The sequence below is a fragment of the Stegodyphus dumicola genome, chromosome 7, assembly GCF_044657685.1.
Source record: "Stegodyphus dumicola isolate Sdum_Otavi_A_Nest chromosome 7, ASM4465768v1".
Taxonomy (NCBI): Eukaryota; Metazoa; Arthropoda; class Arachnida; order Araneae; family Eresidae; genus Stegodyphus; species Stegodyphus dumicola.
The window spans coordinates 157,778,415-157,795,049 of NC_140774.1; the positions used below are offsets into that span (position 1 = coordinate 157,778,415).

Sequence of the window (16,635 nt, forward strand, 5' to 3'; positions counted from 1 at the left end):
ATAACTTTTCTGCCTAAATAATTATTTCAGTATTAAAATCCATAAAATAAACTAAATTATATAAACACTATTCATGACACATTTTTTCACAAATGACACACTACAAATTTACCAAATGAGATTATCATTGGACTAAAACAGTAATATTCAGAAAGTTCTCAAGGCATCTAATACCCTATGCATGTGCATGTACAGAATGAATTGTATGAGGAAATCACTGAAACTAAACCTAAAGATGCAATTCAGCTGTATTTAGAACATACTCAGACTTATACATATTTGTGTTTTAGACACTATCACACATAACATTGAATATGCATACCTGGGCACTACCATGCACAGATAATCAAGAGTACACTGCATATGTGTTAAACTGTAAGGACTGTTTGAAGACATTTCTCATAAAATACCAAATATTAACATTTTTATTCCTAATTAGCATACTTTAGTATATGAAATATATAAATTAGTCGCTATTAATTCTTGACTACAGTTCCAATTTGGAACAAAAAATAAGTCTTTAAAATTTTATTATAACTTTCCTCCTTTTAATTGTAACATGTATATTTTTAGATTAGTGATTTATTTTCTTTCAGAACAATATACTTCTAAAAGCTACACTTAGATGCTTTAAAAATTGCAGTAAGGTAGCTTAGGATGATGAATAATATTATTTCTATTAAAAGGTAAAGATAGGATATCATTGTTGTTACTTTAATTAATTAGCTTAACAATTAGACTAAAAATACAGGTTACCTAATTAAAGGTAACATTTATATTTAGCTTCTTTAAATATAAGAAAAGTGTTCTGAGAAAAGCCCAGTATTTAATTCCATTTAGAATGAAATTCTGTTTAAAAATGTGCTCTTTCACATACTCTGAAATATTGTAGAAAAAGAAAATATATACATTTACATGTATATTTATGATATAATTACAAAATGTTTGCCCCCAATCATATCAAAACCCAGTGATTTTAATGGCAAGTCATTGTATGTTTTGGTCTCCAAGAAGGGTATGCCACTGCTTGAAGGCAGTGCATGGGAAAACCCAATGAGGGTCGCTCCTCTTATTTCCTACCTCCATGATATATATATATATATTTGGTGCTTCCAACTGAAATTTTAAAAAAGGAGGGGGTGCGAAACTAGATGCTATAGAAAATTTCATTGTTCCACAGCTAATTGTTTTTGAGCTATGCCAGACGTACAGCCATTATGAAAAAAAATCCATTTTTAATCAATTTTACAATCCTTTTTTTTAAGGGGAAAAAATAATTTATTCTGTCTACATGTACACATGTCACTCACACACACACAAACACACAAAAATCATCCAAGTGGATTCAGGATAGGACAGAACGGATATTTCCAATGAAATATGATACCCGAACTTTGTGATAACAAACTTCCTTTACTTTGTACATTGAAGTTAAAGAGGAGGAGAGGAGAGAAAAACAGAAGAGAAAAGGACAAGTTTTTCTAATAGTTTTGCATATGTTTATTTTATATTCATATATTAAAAACAAAATCCAATTCCATAGTTACCACCCTATGTCTGAATACATCAATAAAATAAATTTGAAAGAAAAATGCTTAGGTTTAATCAGTGACCAGATATATTAGTTATTATAAAAAGTCAGTTCCAGATATATTACAACAATAATACTGCATACATACAGCTGGTTTTTTGCCTTCCTTTAAGACAGTTTTCCTACGAACATAACCTTGATAAGTTGCAACAGCATCGATATGACGTAAATTTATTTCTTGAGATTCACTGTAATAAAATTAATCAGCAATGTGAAAATTAAAAATAATAAACAGACATATAAATAAATATCTAGTCTCTCATACAGATAGGTAGTGAAATCAGAATAAACTACCTTATCAAAATAAAATATTACCTGCAATTTAGAGGGAGATGCTCCATCCATGTATCAAAATGATCATGGATATCTGAAAATAAATATGTACAAGATCTTTAATGAATGATACAAGATATAATAATTACTTTAATACATGAGAGGTGGAGTTTAGATTAATGTTTTATGAAACAAATATGAGTACAAGCTGTAAAGCATACAAATGTATTTAATTGTATGCTTCACAGCTTACATTTTCCCCTTGCATAATGCATTCTAAATATATATATAGTCTGAATATAAAATACTTAGCTAAAAACTGTCATACAGCTTTAAGATCATAACAGAAATTAAAAAAAAAAAATACACGTGTATGAACACACAGAAACAACAGAAGAAAATACTTGTGAACACTGTCCCACCGTATATATATGTGGTACTTTAAAGTGTAGGTGAAGGCTTCATGAAGCAGCTAACAAAACTGAATTGAAGAATCATCATCTTTATTTTTACACATTTCAAATCATCTCTTTGGCAGACACATTACTTTTCAATCAATTTTGAATACAATAACTTTTTATGTAACAGGAAAAGATACATTTCAGGCGGGGAAGTGTAGTGGCACAGCGTTGTTGGCATGGCAGAAGTCAAGAAATAAGGAATGTAGTTCCTCGCGAAGCAGTATTTATACTGCATAGGTACATGTGAATCTAAGGCGTGGTTGGTTAACTTTAGTTACCTTTTTCAAGTAGTGTTATATAATTTGGAAAGATCTCAAATTCAGGAGAAAGGATTAACTTAGAAGGAGAACATAAAATTTAGAATAGTCAATTTTAAGGTCTAACATAGCCATCATATTTTATTATATTTTACATACACAGACACATGATACATATACAAACATGTACATACACAAACACATTATATAAACAAGAGCTGTTTGACAGAAAATACTTGTGAACATTGTCCCACTGTGTATGCACGTGATTATAGATAGAGAGAAAGGTGTACACACACACACACAAACAAACAAAACACAATTTATAAACGAGAGTTGCCAATAGAAAATACCTGTGATTATATATATATATATATATATATACACATAGAAACAGAGGGAGAGAAAGGAATTAAAAAAAATTTTTTTTAATATAAATACTACCTAAATCAAAGGAATAATTTCACCTTGGAAGCAAAAATATATTGCAATTAAATTATTTAAATACTAAAATAATAATCTCCAAAGTATTACAAAAATATGGAAAACTTTGCAAAAAGAAATTTGCAGAAATTTCTGAAAAAATGTTTTTTCTGGTTCTCAATTTTTTCTCTTGCATTTTCATAATACTTTGGAAGCTTATTATTTTAGTATTCAATATAATTCAACTACAATACATACACATACAAAATGGACTCTAAAAATTTGCTGTGGGTCATTCTTTTCCAACTACAATAAACAAACTGTAAAATAAAGATACTTATTATAATAGATTAATAAAAATCATAACTGCTCAATTACATATAAAACAGCTAACTGTTGCACAGATAACTAACTCTGAAAGACAAATTGCCAGTTAGTATAACAGTGCTTTTAACAGATCCTTCATATGTATGCATTAATTAAGAAAGAAAAAAGTTACTGTCTACAGTATAATAAATCTGTCAATTTATATATATATATATGTATGTGTGTAAGATATAATAAAATACGATGGCTAAGTTAGACCTTAAAAATTACTATTCTAAATTTTATGTTCTAGCCTTGTAAATACGTATACATCTAATATCGCATTCGCATTTTTCTAAAACTCAATATTCAAATCAAATAATAAAGAAATTTCGCTTACCTGTCAGACGCAGCATTGATTCTCACTTTCTGTCATTTTATCCAAATTTTATCGACAAAATAATACATTTACAATAAAAGAAACACATATAATTTTAGTTTGACTCTTGCAACTCAATGTACTTTCATCTCTCAGTCAGCAATATTCTAAACTACTCAAAAAAATTCAGGCGCACACAGCATCATCTGTTGCAATACAGTTTCTACACCCCTTAAGTGAATCCTATCTCCCAAATTTGAGATCTTTCGAAATTGCATAACAGTGCTTGAAAAAGGTAACTAAAATTAACTAATCACAGCTCACATATGCACCTACGTTGTATAAATACTGCTTCACAAGGAACTACGTTCCTTTTATTCTGACTTCTGCCATGCCAATGCTATGCCGCTATGCTTCTCTGACTGAAATGAAGTCATATCTTTTTTCCTTTTATATAAAAATTATTGTATTCGACGATGATTGAAAAGAAATTTGTCTGCTAAAGAGATGATTTGAAATGTGTAAAAATAAAGATGATTCTTCAATTTAGTTTTGTTAGCTGTTTCCCCAAGCCTTCACTTACACCTTAAAATATCATATATTTGTACGAGATTTAGTGCTGGCAGTTTGATACACTCAGTAATTAGAAAATAACACCAACAAAGTCCTTTGTGAATTTAAGTTTTATTGTAACTCACTGCTCATTATTATTATTATTATTATTATTATTATTATTATTATTTTAATTTCTGTACTTTTTATGTATCAACTGAGAAGTAAAGAAAAAGTAAGCTGAAATTTAAAAGAATGAAAATCATTTTCTATACATAAAAAATACCTTCTATGCTTCCCAAAGACCGTTTCCGTGTAATTATAGGTGTATGTTCCAAAATACTATCATCAAGAAGATGCCTCTCTGAAGAAAATGTGGAACAGGAACTAAAATAATAAAACACCAAACAAATTCGAGAAAATTAAACAATAAATAAAAATTTAAATAAAAGAAAACATGGAACAAGAATTATAACAATAAAATACAGAATTAATTCTTCTGAGTCTCAAAAGCATTGAAAAAGTAATAAAAATCAAACATTAAATTTACCTCAATGTATCCACAGAAAGAGATGACATCACACTATAAAAGAAAAAACACCATTTCAGCCTTTTTTTAACATAGTGCAAAGATCTAGCTTATTAAAATAATCAGATTTAGGATAAATATTAAATACATTAAAATGTCCATAAAAGTATTCAAATGATTCTAAAATTACTTGGTTCCTAAACTCCATGCTTTTCTGTGAGTGGGAACAAATCTAGAACCATGACCAGGCATAGATCTTGAGGAACGAGCTTCCAAACTTGGAACACCTAATGAATTCCTGTTAGTTTTCAGATCTTCTGCAGCTAATGCACGCTGAGAACTAGGTTCTCTTAAATTTGGAGATGTTTCTATAGGTTCAAGCTCTAAAGATATTCTAAGAGATACAGAAACTAAAATTAGTACATATATAAGATATTGGTGGATTCAAAATTTTTATACAATGTTTCAAGAAAGATCAGGTTAGATTATACATATGGTTAAAAAACATGAGAAACAATTATTTTCAGCACTTTCTGATTAACCATACCCGCACAAAAAGTCACCAGCTCATTATCAACTTAAACTGATGAAAAATGCTTGATTAGCTAAATTAATGGCTTACAAGTACTGTCCTGTTCATTAATAATTAAAAAATGAGAAATTTTATGATTTAAAACCGAAATTTACATGGTTGATATTTACATCCTCTGACCTGGTAGCTACTGTTCAATGAAAGGAGATTCAAATATAAGCATACTGTTACGAAATGTCAAGGCACGTTATGATAGCTTCCCCGCAAAGCACTTTTAAGGTTGCCATAAAATGGCAAGGGAAAGCAGGGTCGATACATTTAGCAAGAAATTGCCCATTTGGCGATATGCCATGGACGGACTTAGACCAGAATGTTCTTGAACACAAGCCGAAAGCTATATAAACCCTCCCGGTATGCGGAGAGTCTGTGCTTGTTATTATCGAGTTGGTGTCTCGTCTAGGAGTAAATCCCTGCGGAGTCGATCGAGTTGATAGCCGGGCAGCAAGTGCAGAGTGGGCCGTCGAGTCTCTTAGTATATCGCAGTCATATATCATCGAGAGCGCGTGTTGAGCTCCAGGAACGGCTGAACCGAAGAGTCGGGAGCCATGCTCTGTGTGTCGTCGAGTACATCGCAAGTTGTAGTGTGGAGAGTCTCCAGAGTACGTGGAGTTCCGAGAACGACCGAGCAGAGTCGAGAGCTGTATTCTGGTGCTTTGCAGTAAAGCTGTCTCCACCGTGATAGCTTGATAACCTGAAAGCTGTGTTGCTGATCATGTCAGCTTGTTTATAACAGTTTGACGATGGTAAACGAGATTTTGGAGCTGTCCTGATTAATACTGGCCAATAAAGTGTTTTTCATCCGATATCATCATTATTCACTCCAAATCCACATGAACCTCGTACGAACGTAAATAACGTAACAATACTTTAAAAAAAAAAATTATGTTTGGATTAGTCTTTTTTATTTAATGGTTTCAGAGGTTTATTTGACTGTGGCAAAGCACTTGAGGGCTGTCTGCCTAAGAAGAAGGATGCCTTTCATTTTCCTTTTTTTAAGGAAACATGTACACAATATACATGAAGAAAGTCACAAAAAATGCCCATACAACCAGCCCGTTTACTGAGACGTGAACCTTGGACAAACTACCAGTATTCAGTAACTTTTAACACTCAGGAACTAGTGGACAGTCATTTATATTTAAAAGTAAACCAAAAAATAGCAATTTTATCGAATTTTGAAATTGGGGATGTGGATAAGCAGGAAATACCTTGTTTTCTTAATTCAAGCATTTAATAATAATAATAATGAACATAATTACTTTTATATTTTATGAAAGTTTCAAAATTTATATTTTATAAAGCGCATTTTTAACTATACCATTTTATTCTGCTCATCATCTTCCTAGACTTGCTCTATGCCCCTACTACTTACATAAGAAACAATTTAAATATAAGTTTAAACCAATGTAAAGGGTCAACACAGTGCTCATACTGGGAAAGAAATCTGATAAATTGCCTCCTGAGCTGGAATGGAGTTCGTTGGTTCAATTTTCTGTTTTGTAGTTCGGTCCTAAAAGTTCCAAGCATTAAATAGTGCAATAAAACCAATGGAAGATATCTTTATGGAAAAATGGAACAGAAGAAAATGATGGAATAATATCTTTGCATTTTCACAAAAAGGTAGTACAAATAATGCAACACAAATGAATGAATAAGTTAATTTTATAAACTGATGACTTTAGAATGTGATGAAAACACACAATTCCATATACTTTTAAAAATGTAAAAATGACATCACATGTGCCTGGAGCTCCCTCATAGGTCCCATAAAGTAGTAAAAGATCCATCTACTTCTGACAGAACATTAAGGCCCCAACTTTCCATGGTGGATGACCAGTGATCAAAGATATCAATGCTCAAAACTCCTTACTATGCTTGCAAAAAGGCTCAACCATGATATCTAGCTGGTCGTATCCACTCTTGTTATACAACTCTCTCTTGATAAATTGTTCTTTTAAAGCTGTAAATACCAGGTAAAATGTAAACTTGAGCTTTCAAATATCTTCTTAAAAGTACGTGAAAGAGAACCACTCGTTAAATCAAAAGAGAATGGACCTAAGGCATCCAGCAGATTTTTTTTATGAGGGTATTTGACTGTTCACAATTTCATTTCAATTTTACCAGACATTCTATCCTAAAATGCATTTGTCTGTAGATTGCTAAAAGGATATCGTGCAAAAGACTAGAAACCAGCCAGTAGACGCATTGAGAAAAAGATGTACGTATTGATTAGAGCCAAGATTGCACAAATGTCTTAGAGAAGAATGTCTTAGAATGTCTTAGAAATGTCTTAAATTTAAGATCTTGGAAACCAAAAAATTTTGACCCCCGAAGTCCCAGACACAGTGATGGTATCAGAAATTAACAATTTCAAACTCAGCATCAACTACCCTTTTCACCATGAAATAAATGTCAGATAAAAAAACTAAGCTGGTCGCACATATCATTACATTTTCAAAATAATTTTTTTATTTATTTAACATGCACATTCTCTTTTATAAAAATTTTTTACTCGCTGATGTGTAGAGTGCAGCATTTATAGTTACCCACTTTCAAAGAAGGACAACATTTACTGTACAGAGCAATAAGTGTAACTAAACACAGTTAGGCAAGTTAGAGTTTAGAATTCCCAAAATACGCCTCACTTCTTTAATGTGTCTCGAAATGTCCTCCATGACATGACAATCAAAGCATTTACCTCATTACCAAGAATATCTGGTGTGATGTGATATAGAATATCCCGCATTACGTTCCCAATCTTTAGATGAATTGCATTTTTAGGACTGTTAATATTAATCAGGTAAGGTGTGAATGAAAACTTGAGGTTTCAAATATTTCAGTAAAAATGTATGCTGAAGAAAGGTTCGAGGAAGTAACCATCAGACATTAAATTGCCAAAACCTTTCATTATTAGTTAGAACCCATTATTATTATAGTATTTTGGAAGTCCAAGTTTTCACTCACTTCTTACCTGGCATTAACCGCCGTAAGAATGCAAATCATCAGGAAACTGCAGATGTTGTGCTGAATACATCTATCATAACAAAGGTATACCTAGGAGATTGATAGCAATGTCTTGTTAATCCCGCATTAAAAATGTTAAGTCTATTTTGTAAATCCAAGACACTTACATGTTGTGTGCAATAAATGTATTATCCTACTTTATAGAAAATGGACTATATGTAACCTCTAGAAAATCATCTCGCAGCTGAATGAATCTACAGTTTTAAATGTGGGAAATCAGAACAGGTGCATCACAGTGACGTCAGATTACTGTCAGGTAAGTATCTCCATTAGGCTTGCGTCGATGAGGAGTTGAACAAAGGAATAAACTAGTCCTTTCTATTTATCCCTGGTGCCCTCAGAAAGCCACTTGAAAGCAGCTTCTAAAATTTTTCTTTTCTCTATTTTTTAACACTTTAATACAATTTTCTATGAATATTATTTTGTTCTTCAAATTATCAATGCATTCTTGTTTAGCCTTAAACTTAAGGCGTTCAGGAATATCTATCTATGTTTTCATTTGTGAGTTTTATTTCAAAATCATTAACATTTGATTTATTATTGTCATCATCAATTTTGATTTATTACCGTCATCATCAATTTCAATTTATTATTATCATCATAATTTACTTTCAGCACAGCATTCCATTTCAACAGTTTCTTTTTGTGGCTATCCAAACAAGCAATTTTTCATATCATCTTCATAAGCACTGTATAGAAAATGTTCGCTGCAGATTTTTCCACTCTTCACATTAATAGAATCTTGTCTTTGACATTTGTGTATCCATTCTTTCATCAAAAGCAAATTCTCATTTGAGTCTTTTGGTCCCATGAAATAAAATATCTCATCCTTTTGTGCTTCTGTAAGTGCTACGGTACGTTACTACAGCGCAGAAAGCCATATTACATAAACGATACTTTACAATATAGAATTTAAAATAAAAACTGACTAAAATTATATATATATAAATTATTTTAAATATTTACATTATCAGAAAACAAATATATGTGATTAAAATTAATTTGGGATATACAACCTCTAGAAAATCATCTCGCAGCTGAATGAATCTACAGTTTTAAATGCGGGAAATCAGAACAGGTGCATCACAGTGACTACTGTCGGGTAAGTATCCCCATTAGGCTTGCATTGATGAGGAGTTGAACAAAGGAATAAACTAGTCCTTTCTATTTATCCCTGGTGCCCTCAGAAAGCCACTTGAAAGCAGCATAAATGAAAATGCATGTACATAAAGACCCAGCACACATTTTACGTTGCTGAATCCCACTCTACCCTTCAGAATCCAAATGAAACAGTCCAAAGTTCAGGCATCATATTCTCTTTTACCTTGGTATAATGGACACAGGGTGCCATATGTTAGAATTAAAAATATTTACATTTTGTTCCATGTGATTGTCATGTATACATTACAGCTGCCTAACTAAGCACTAAACCTCTGAGATGTAGATATCACACTCATCCAAAAAGGGTTAAGGCATTAAATAAAAGTACAATAACTACTTTCTTTAACTTGTTTCTTAAAAGTATAAAAATTTATGAACCATTTTATATGTTACAAGATAAAAACATGCACCAATCTCTGCCTTTTATTAAGTGGTAAAAAATTATATTTCCTAACTCAATAATTACAAATAACATAAGTTTAAATCAAGTTAATCAGAAAACTATAATAATATATAGAAGTTTGCTTAAATTTTTATGATCAGATCATTTATTCTATATGCCTCACTGTAACTTAAAAAAATTATAATTTTATTTAAATATTCATTATTTCCCTTATTTTTATTACATTTTCGATCATATTATTATATATACTGAACTTGAGTCAAAGCAGAAAATTTCATTATGTTTTATCCTATTAATAAATCCAGATTTTTTAAAAATATTATATTTCTATTAACGCAAACTCATATATTTTCTTGACACCAAAAATGCACATGTGAATACATTTATGTGAAATACCATGTGAATATATATATGTGTGTGTGAATATACATTTATGCACACATGAATATCACACTTACTTAAAATTATCATCTTCAACAAATTTTTGAAGTTCATCAATATATCTCACGGATTTTAAATAGTTCTGAATGTGAGGTAGAACAGGAAGATGGTCTGCAAAAAATATATTTATGATAAGTTACTTTCAAAATGCATATTTTTACATGATATTTAGAAACAAATAGTATTCTGGAATAAAGGCACTGACAAATATTAAATAAAAAATCTATAAAATCATACATGTGAAATATGGAGTTATATAAAAATAGTTCATTGCAAGCCGAGACACAGTCAATCGCAAGGTCCAGGCGAACAAGAAAATAGCTTCGAGATAAAAGTAGTCGTAGTAGATTAAAATTTGTTCAAGCAAAGAAACACAAAGCATATCAAGACGGAACCAAATGTTCACCATACAAAGCTATGTTTGGTTGTCCTATCAAGCTGAGACTTGCTAACTCAGTTTTTCCACATAATTTAACCAGTGAAGAAGAATTAGAAAAAATTATAAATAACCAACAACTAGTGGAAGTACCCGATGCCAATTTTTTTTGGGGGGGTTGACTTAAAATAGACGTCAGCAAACTCTGACCTTCCTTCTTTTTGTATGGTTTTCAAGTCATGTTTTACTGTAGAATTTGTTGTTTCTGTAGTCAAGTAATTTAAAATACAGTTACCACTACCTCTTTTTTTTTTAACTCCTACTTCTTGTAACATTAAAAGTTATAAGAAAAAGAACCATATCCATACACATCTGCAACATATATACACAGCTCAATGTCAAAGTAACCCCAACCACAAGAAAGTGAGCTATAAATATATATATATATATATATATATATATATATATAAGTACAAATCCTGGCAAAGCATGAAGCTATCAATCTACAATTAATAATCTATATGCATGAGATATCGGTACAAGTAGTTACACAGATGGTATGTTTTTGAAAGTGGAAGTCTCGAAGCTATTTGAGACATATCTATTTGGAAACAATTCAATAATATCCAATTATGTCACCACGTTTTTAGCGGATTTATCATTTAGAAGCTTTTCAGATCTTGATGGCCTATGTAGTGTGGCAGGGCATACGAAGTGTTGAGCCTATAGGCACCAACAGTAACACGAAAGCTCTCGTACATTTATGCACACGTGAATACATAATCTCATACATATCGCAGAGGTAGCAAACATTCCAATATGACAAATGTGCAAGTTTTTCTTGAGAGGCAGATTACTCTCACATAGTGATTGCTACAGCAAGGCATAATGGGGAAATAGTCAACATGCTGTCTTTTTTAGTCATCGATATTGCTATAATGAATGACTACATAAAATGAAAATTACAGTAAGCTAAGTAGTGCAGTCAATATTACAACAACAAACTCTCACTGAAACCCATAACAATGATGGCTTGGCTTAAAGCTGAATTAACAATATTATCAGATGAAAATTTTCTTCAAAGCTGAACATGATGAGTGCTAAATGAAGAGACAAATTCATAAATGTTTTTTTAGTAAATTTTTTCCTCCATTTAATTTATAATAATTAATTTTTTTTAACAGCTATTGTATAACAGTAATTTAGAAAAAACCACAAGTTAACACTTGGCACGCGGTATACTTCGCCACGAACTTACGTGTGCAGCGGGCGTTTTTTCGTGAATCGCGCGGAAGTATGGTTACTCAGGAAAATTGCAGTAAATCGAAAATTACTTCATTTTTATGAACGAAACTTTTTTATTTTACACTTAAATATATACTATATGATTATTTAACAAAAGAAAAATGATATTTTTACGAAAACGCAAAAAGTAAACGATTTTTAAAATTTTACAATGTATTCAAAAATATTTTTTCATAACAAGTACAAGATTCATAACAAGAACTGATAACACGTTAATAGTTTTTTACAGTATGGTACCGTTCAAAGCATTTTCCTCTATGTAGAGGAACACAGCAGAAGCTACATATGAAACACATTTCACTTTGCACTTTTTTTACTGTGCACACGCGACATTGTCTTTGCGGGTTTTTCTTCTTCCCGGTAGCAACAATTTTTTCCAATACGTGTTTGTGTATATCCATGGACAATCTTTCAGGAGGGTCGTGTTTTGATATCATTTGCTCTGGTTCTTCAGTGCAACATATGCATTGAAAAATGCACAATTCATCATATACATAGCTAAGCGCTTTGTCCACTTCACTGTTTTACGCAAAATACTATAGTAGGACAAATACTGATCGGCCCGATCTACTCCTTTCATGTACTTGTAGTCGATCAAAGCATGTGGCTTTACAATTTTTTGTCTCTTGATACGATCAACGTTACTACTTTCTTTCATTTCCACAGAATGGATTAAAGAGATTGGACTGACTTCTTGGATTGCCAAACTTATAGCAATATATCATTTTTTATTCGAAAGATTGTTTCTCCTTTTTTCAAATTAGTTTTTTCAGGCACTCTGGTAGACCTCTATTCTTCCTAATCGTTCCGCAAATTCATATTTTTTTTTGTAAAAGGGCTTCCGTGTTATCGTCACTGTTGTAGTAATTGTCCATGTACAAATGGTGCCAGACATCAGTATATGGCGAAACTACTGCGAGTATTGTTTTGATCAAACGTAATCCTTGAGTTGCATAAACTTCAAAATTGCGAATATGCCCAGTGTCACTTTCAGACAATATTCATATGAGTATGCCATATTTTATAATTTTTCCAGCGTTGTAAACTCTAAAAAGCAATCATCCTCTCCATTATTATTCATTAGGTATTATGCCCTCATCTAACGATACTTGTTGTTTCGGTTTGTAAATGTTATTGAATTTTTCAACAAAATAATTTAGTATAGGCCTGACTTTGAATAATCAATCAGAACCATCCGTGATGTCTTCATTGTTATTGAAATGGCCATATTTGGTGAAATCTATCCCTTGACATTGTTTTTGGGAAAAAAAAAACGGTGTACTTGTGCAGACAGTTGACCAATAATCGTCTCGGGCGTCTTTACGAACTTGTCCCATGAAGATAATAAGCCCCAAAAATTTCTTCATCTCCGGAATCGTAATATCTCCCCATTTCATGCTTTTGGGCAATATTTTGAACTGATTAATATTTTGATAATAATACCAGTTTGATTCCACGTCTAAATATGCAAAAAAGTCATCGCCTATAAATAACTTTACTGCATCAGCTGTGGATTCAGGAACATTAGCAATGTTAGTTATTCTAGGATGACCCAAAAACTCTTCAAGGTCTGGAGGATTGTCAATCGATGACCATTCATCTGCTTCTTCATCAGAAGTTGTTTCAGAACTACTAGAAATTCTTCTTTGGACGAACACTCGAGAACGTGGAATAATGTCATCAACGTCACTTTCTTCGATATCTTAACTTTCTGAATCACCATCATATGAAAAGTTCGATAATCTGTCAGCGCGTATTTCTTCATCACTATCTTTGTCACAATGGTTCATTTTATCAATTTATTTAATCAATAATAAAAAAACAAGCTTCAAATTGACAAAACACGACTTGTACGTTCTGGAGCTAAGAATTCGATTGAAGATGAAATAACTGGACAATCATAACTTGTTAAAAGAAAAAAAGCAAAGTGTTGCCTAGCAACGCAAATAACACCCATATAATGTCACACATACATATAATTATACGTATTTAATAGATTTGTGGTGGTTAGCGGGTATCCACCACAAATCTACTAAATACGTATTTTTACGTGACCCGCGCTCCAGTGACAGACTGCAAAAAACGTAAAAATATGTTGCCTGCATGCCAAGTGTTAAAATACAGAAGAATTTTGAGAACTAAATTTAAAAAACAACTTAATAATAATTAATATTTAAAAATGTACCTCCTGGAAATACTTTTTTTACAACCTTTTTTTCAAGTTATTATTCGTCAGTCAATTTATGATAAAAACTAACCGTAATTAGATTGCTGATAATCGGCTATAATTCGCAAAATATTATTCATCTTCATCTGCCGCTGATGATTATCCAGACCTTGGGTGGGAGGATGTGCTATATCAATGAAAACCAAGTCCATAAGGAATAAACCTAAAAAAAGAAGAAAATATACACAGATTAATAACAAATGAAGATGGTGGTTTCAGAAGGCACAGGTACTAATTATATTTAAAATGCTTATGTTATTAATTTAAGCCTGTAAATTTACACATTACAAATGCAACAGAAATCCATTCTCTGCGAAATCAAGAAAACTGGTTATAATAAAATCTTTATTCAACAAGAATGTTCTGTTCTAAAACCACATTATGTTATCAAATATAGTACACTTGAATGATAGTTTACAGTTAAGTTTTTCATATATTTTATATGCACCCTACTTAATCCCATAAATTTTACTGCAAAAATTTCCAGACTGCTATCCTAATCTGCAATATTCAAATAACACACAATAAATTTTTATTTAAGTCTTACGGTAATTATTGGTAAGAACTGAATATGTAGCTTTTAAACAGATTAAGCAACAGTTCTGCACATACATGGGCTCTTAAATATTAGAGAAATGTTTTATTAACCTTACTTCACTATCCAATTTTCTTTCAACAAAGTGCAATTTCACTTGCCAATAAAAATTTTACTACAGCAAACATAATAGAAAAGCATCTTCTTTTTCTGCCTTCGCATCTTGGATGAATCTTTCAAAAGAGACGCCTAAAACTACTAAACATAGCACCTAGAACTTTTCTACATATATTAAGAAAACCTTTACGAAGCATCTGAGCACCACTGCCTATTGAAAGTAGGCATTTCCAGATAGGAATATCTTTAACATGAAAGAATGTATCTGGTCTAAAGCAATGTTTAGGTATTAATAGATGAGAAGTTTTATTTGCAAGTGATAGGCTAACACCACAGTTTAGTAAAACATTGTTTAAAGCATTGTACTCGTCCAAGCAGCTTTTTGCCTCATGGCACATTCATATTTAAGCAAAACATAACTGCACAGCAAGTGCAGAGAAAAATCTGATTTTGTAATTAAATACATTTTTCCGATTATGGCTCAAGAGTACACTTCCATACATTTTGCTCATATTTTGATTTCAGAGCTGAATTCAGTGTAACTGTACTTTATAAACACCATTTTTCTTTATGTATGCAATGAAACTTAAGTGGTACATCTGAAAGGTGATTTCAGTGGCTACTGACAAAACACTAATAACAAATATTGTTTCATAATTAAGGGTTGAAAAATTAAACATGGGAGTAGGGTGCAAACAATGTTCATGAGACTACTAAATTCATCAACCCAATTATTAATATTGTTAAAATACTTACAGCTGTTTTTTATATAAATAGTATCCAAGAATGGTTTTACAATTTTATTATTCCATGAATCGGGGAGTACATCTGCAGAATGCTGCAGCAAGTTTTTATATCATTTAAATGCTTAGTTGTTTTTTTATTTAAGCAGTATCCATAGACGATTTTACAATTTTATTATTGCATGAATGGGGAAGTTCATCAGCAGAAGGCTTTATTAAGTTGTTATATCATTGAAACACTTACAACTGCTTTTTATATAAATAGCATCAACGATTTCAATATTTTATAATTCCATGAAATGGCAAGTTTATCTGCAAAGCCGCAGTGGTTTTTCATCTGATATCGTAAGTCAGAAGAAAAAAAATTATAATTGAAAAGGAATGTGTAAATATCACTTATATGTCTTAACAAAAGTAAACAATGGGAAACTTACCCAAATATCACTTATGTAGCAACCAATCATAAGGATAGATATTTTACCTGTGTATGCTGGTTTGCCTAAATGCATTACATCCTGAAGCCAATAATTCCTTATACAATGACAAACACTCTACTGTGCATAAGATTATAACAGGAAATGAAATTTATTAGAAAATAACGTTTCTTTGAGTTCAATTCCCAAGCCTACTGCACGAATTTCTGTTACAGAATTGAGATCAATACAAGTATCTGGCTTGTAGCCTTATTTTCAGTACTATTAACTATTTTAAAATTGTGATACATGCCTCCTGTCACCAGCAGTAAAATTACTTGCGAGTTGTACAAGGATGACTACCTATTAATTTAAAATAAAAGACATAACTTTGAGCACTGACTCAAGAATGATTTACAACTTGGTAATTATGTGGTGTATGGCTATCCTAATTTGACTTTTATCAAACTTCATATCCTAATTTGGCTTTACACAAACTTACATAGTTTTATTATCTTATTTGACTT

At 31.4% G+C, this 16,635-nt stretch overlaps 1 protein-coding gene across 2 annotated transcripts in view; it reads right to left on the reverse strand.

Moving 5' to 3' along the window:
* The window catches only part of LOC118203214 (ras-specific guanine nucleotide-releasing factor RalGPS1-like), a 149,770-nt gene that overhangs the window by 14,461 nt on the left and 118,674 nt on the right, over positions 1–16,635 (reverse strand). For both annotated transcript variants that reach the window (XM_035375487.2, XM_035375488.2), the window contains exons 8-14: positions 14,332–14,463; positions 10,410–10,503; positions 4,962–5,165; positions 4,793–4,825; positions 4,529–4,629; positions 1,907–1,958; positions 1,680–1,779 (exon numbers count right to left, since the gene is read on the reverse strand). In XM_035375487.2, coding sequence (XP_035231378.1) covers positions 1,680–1,779; positions 1,907–1,958; positions 4,529–4,629; positions 4,793–4,825; positions 4,962–5,165; positions 10,410–10,503; positions 14,332–14,463 — 716 coding nt within the window. The remainder of the gene's footprint in view (positions 1–1,679; positions 1,780–1,906; positions 1,959–4,528; positions 4,630–4,792; positions 4,826–4,961; positions 5,166–10,409; positions 10,504–14,331; positions 14,464–16,635) is intronic.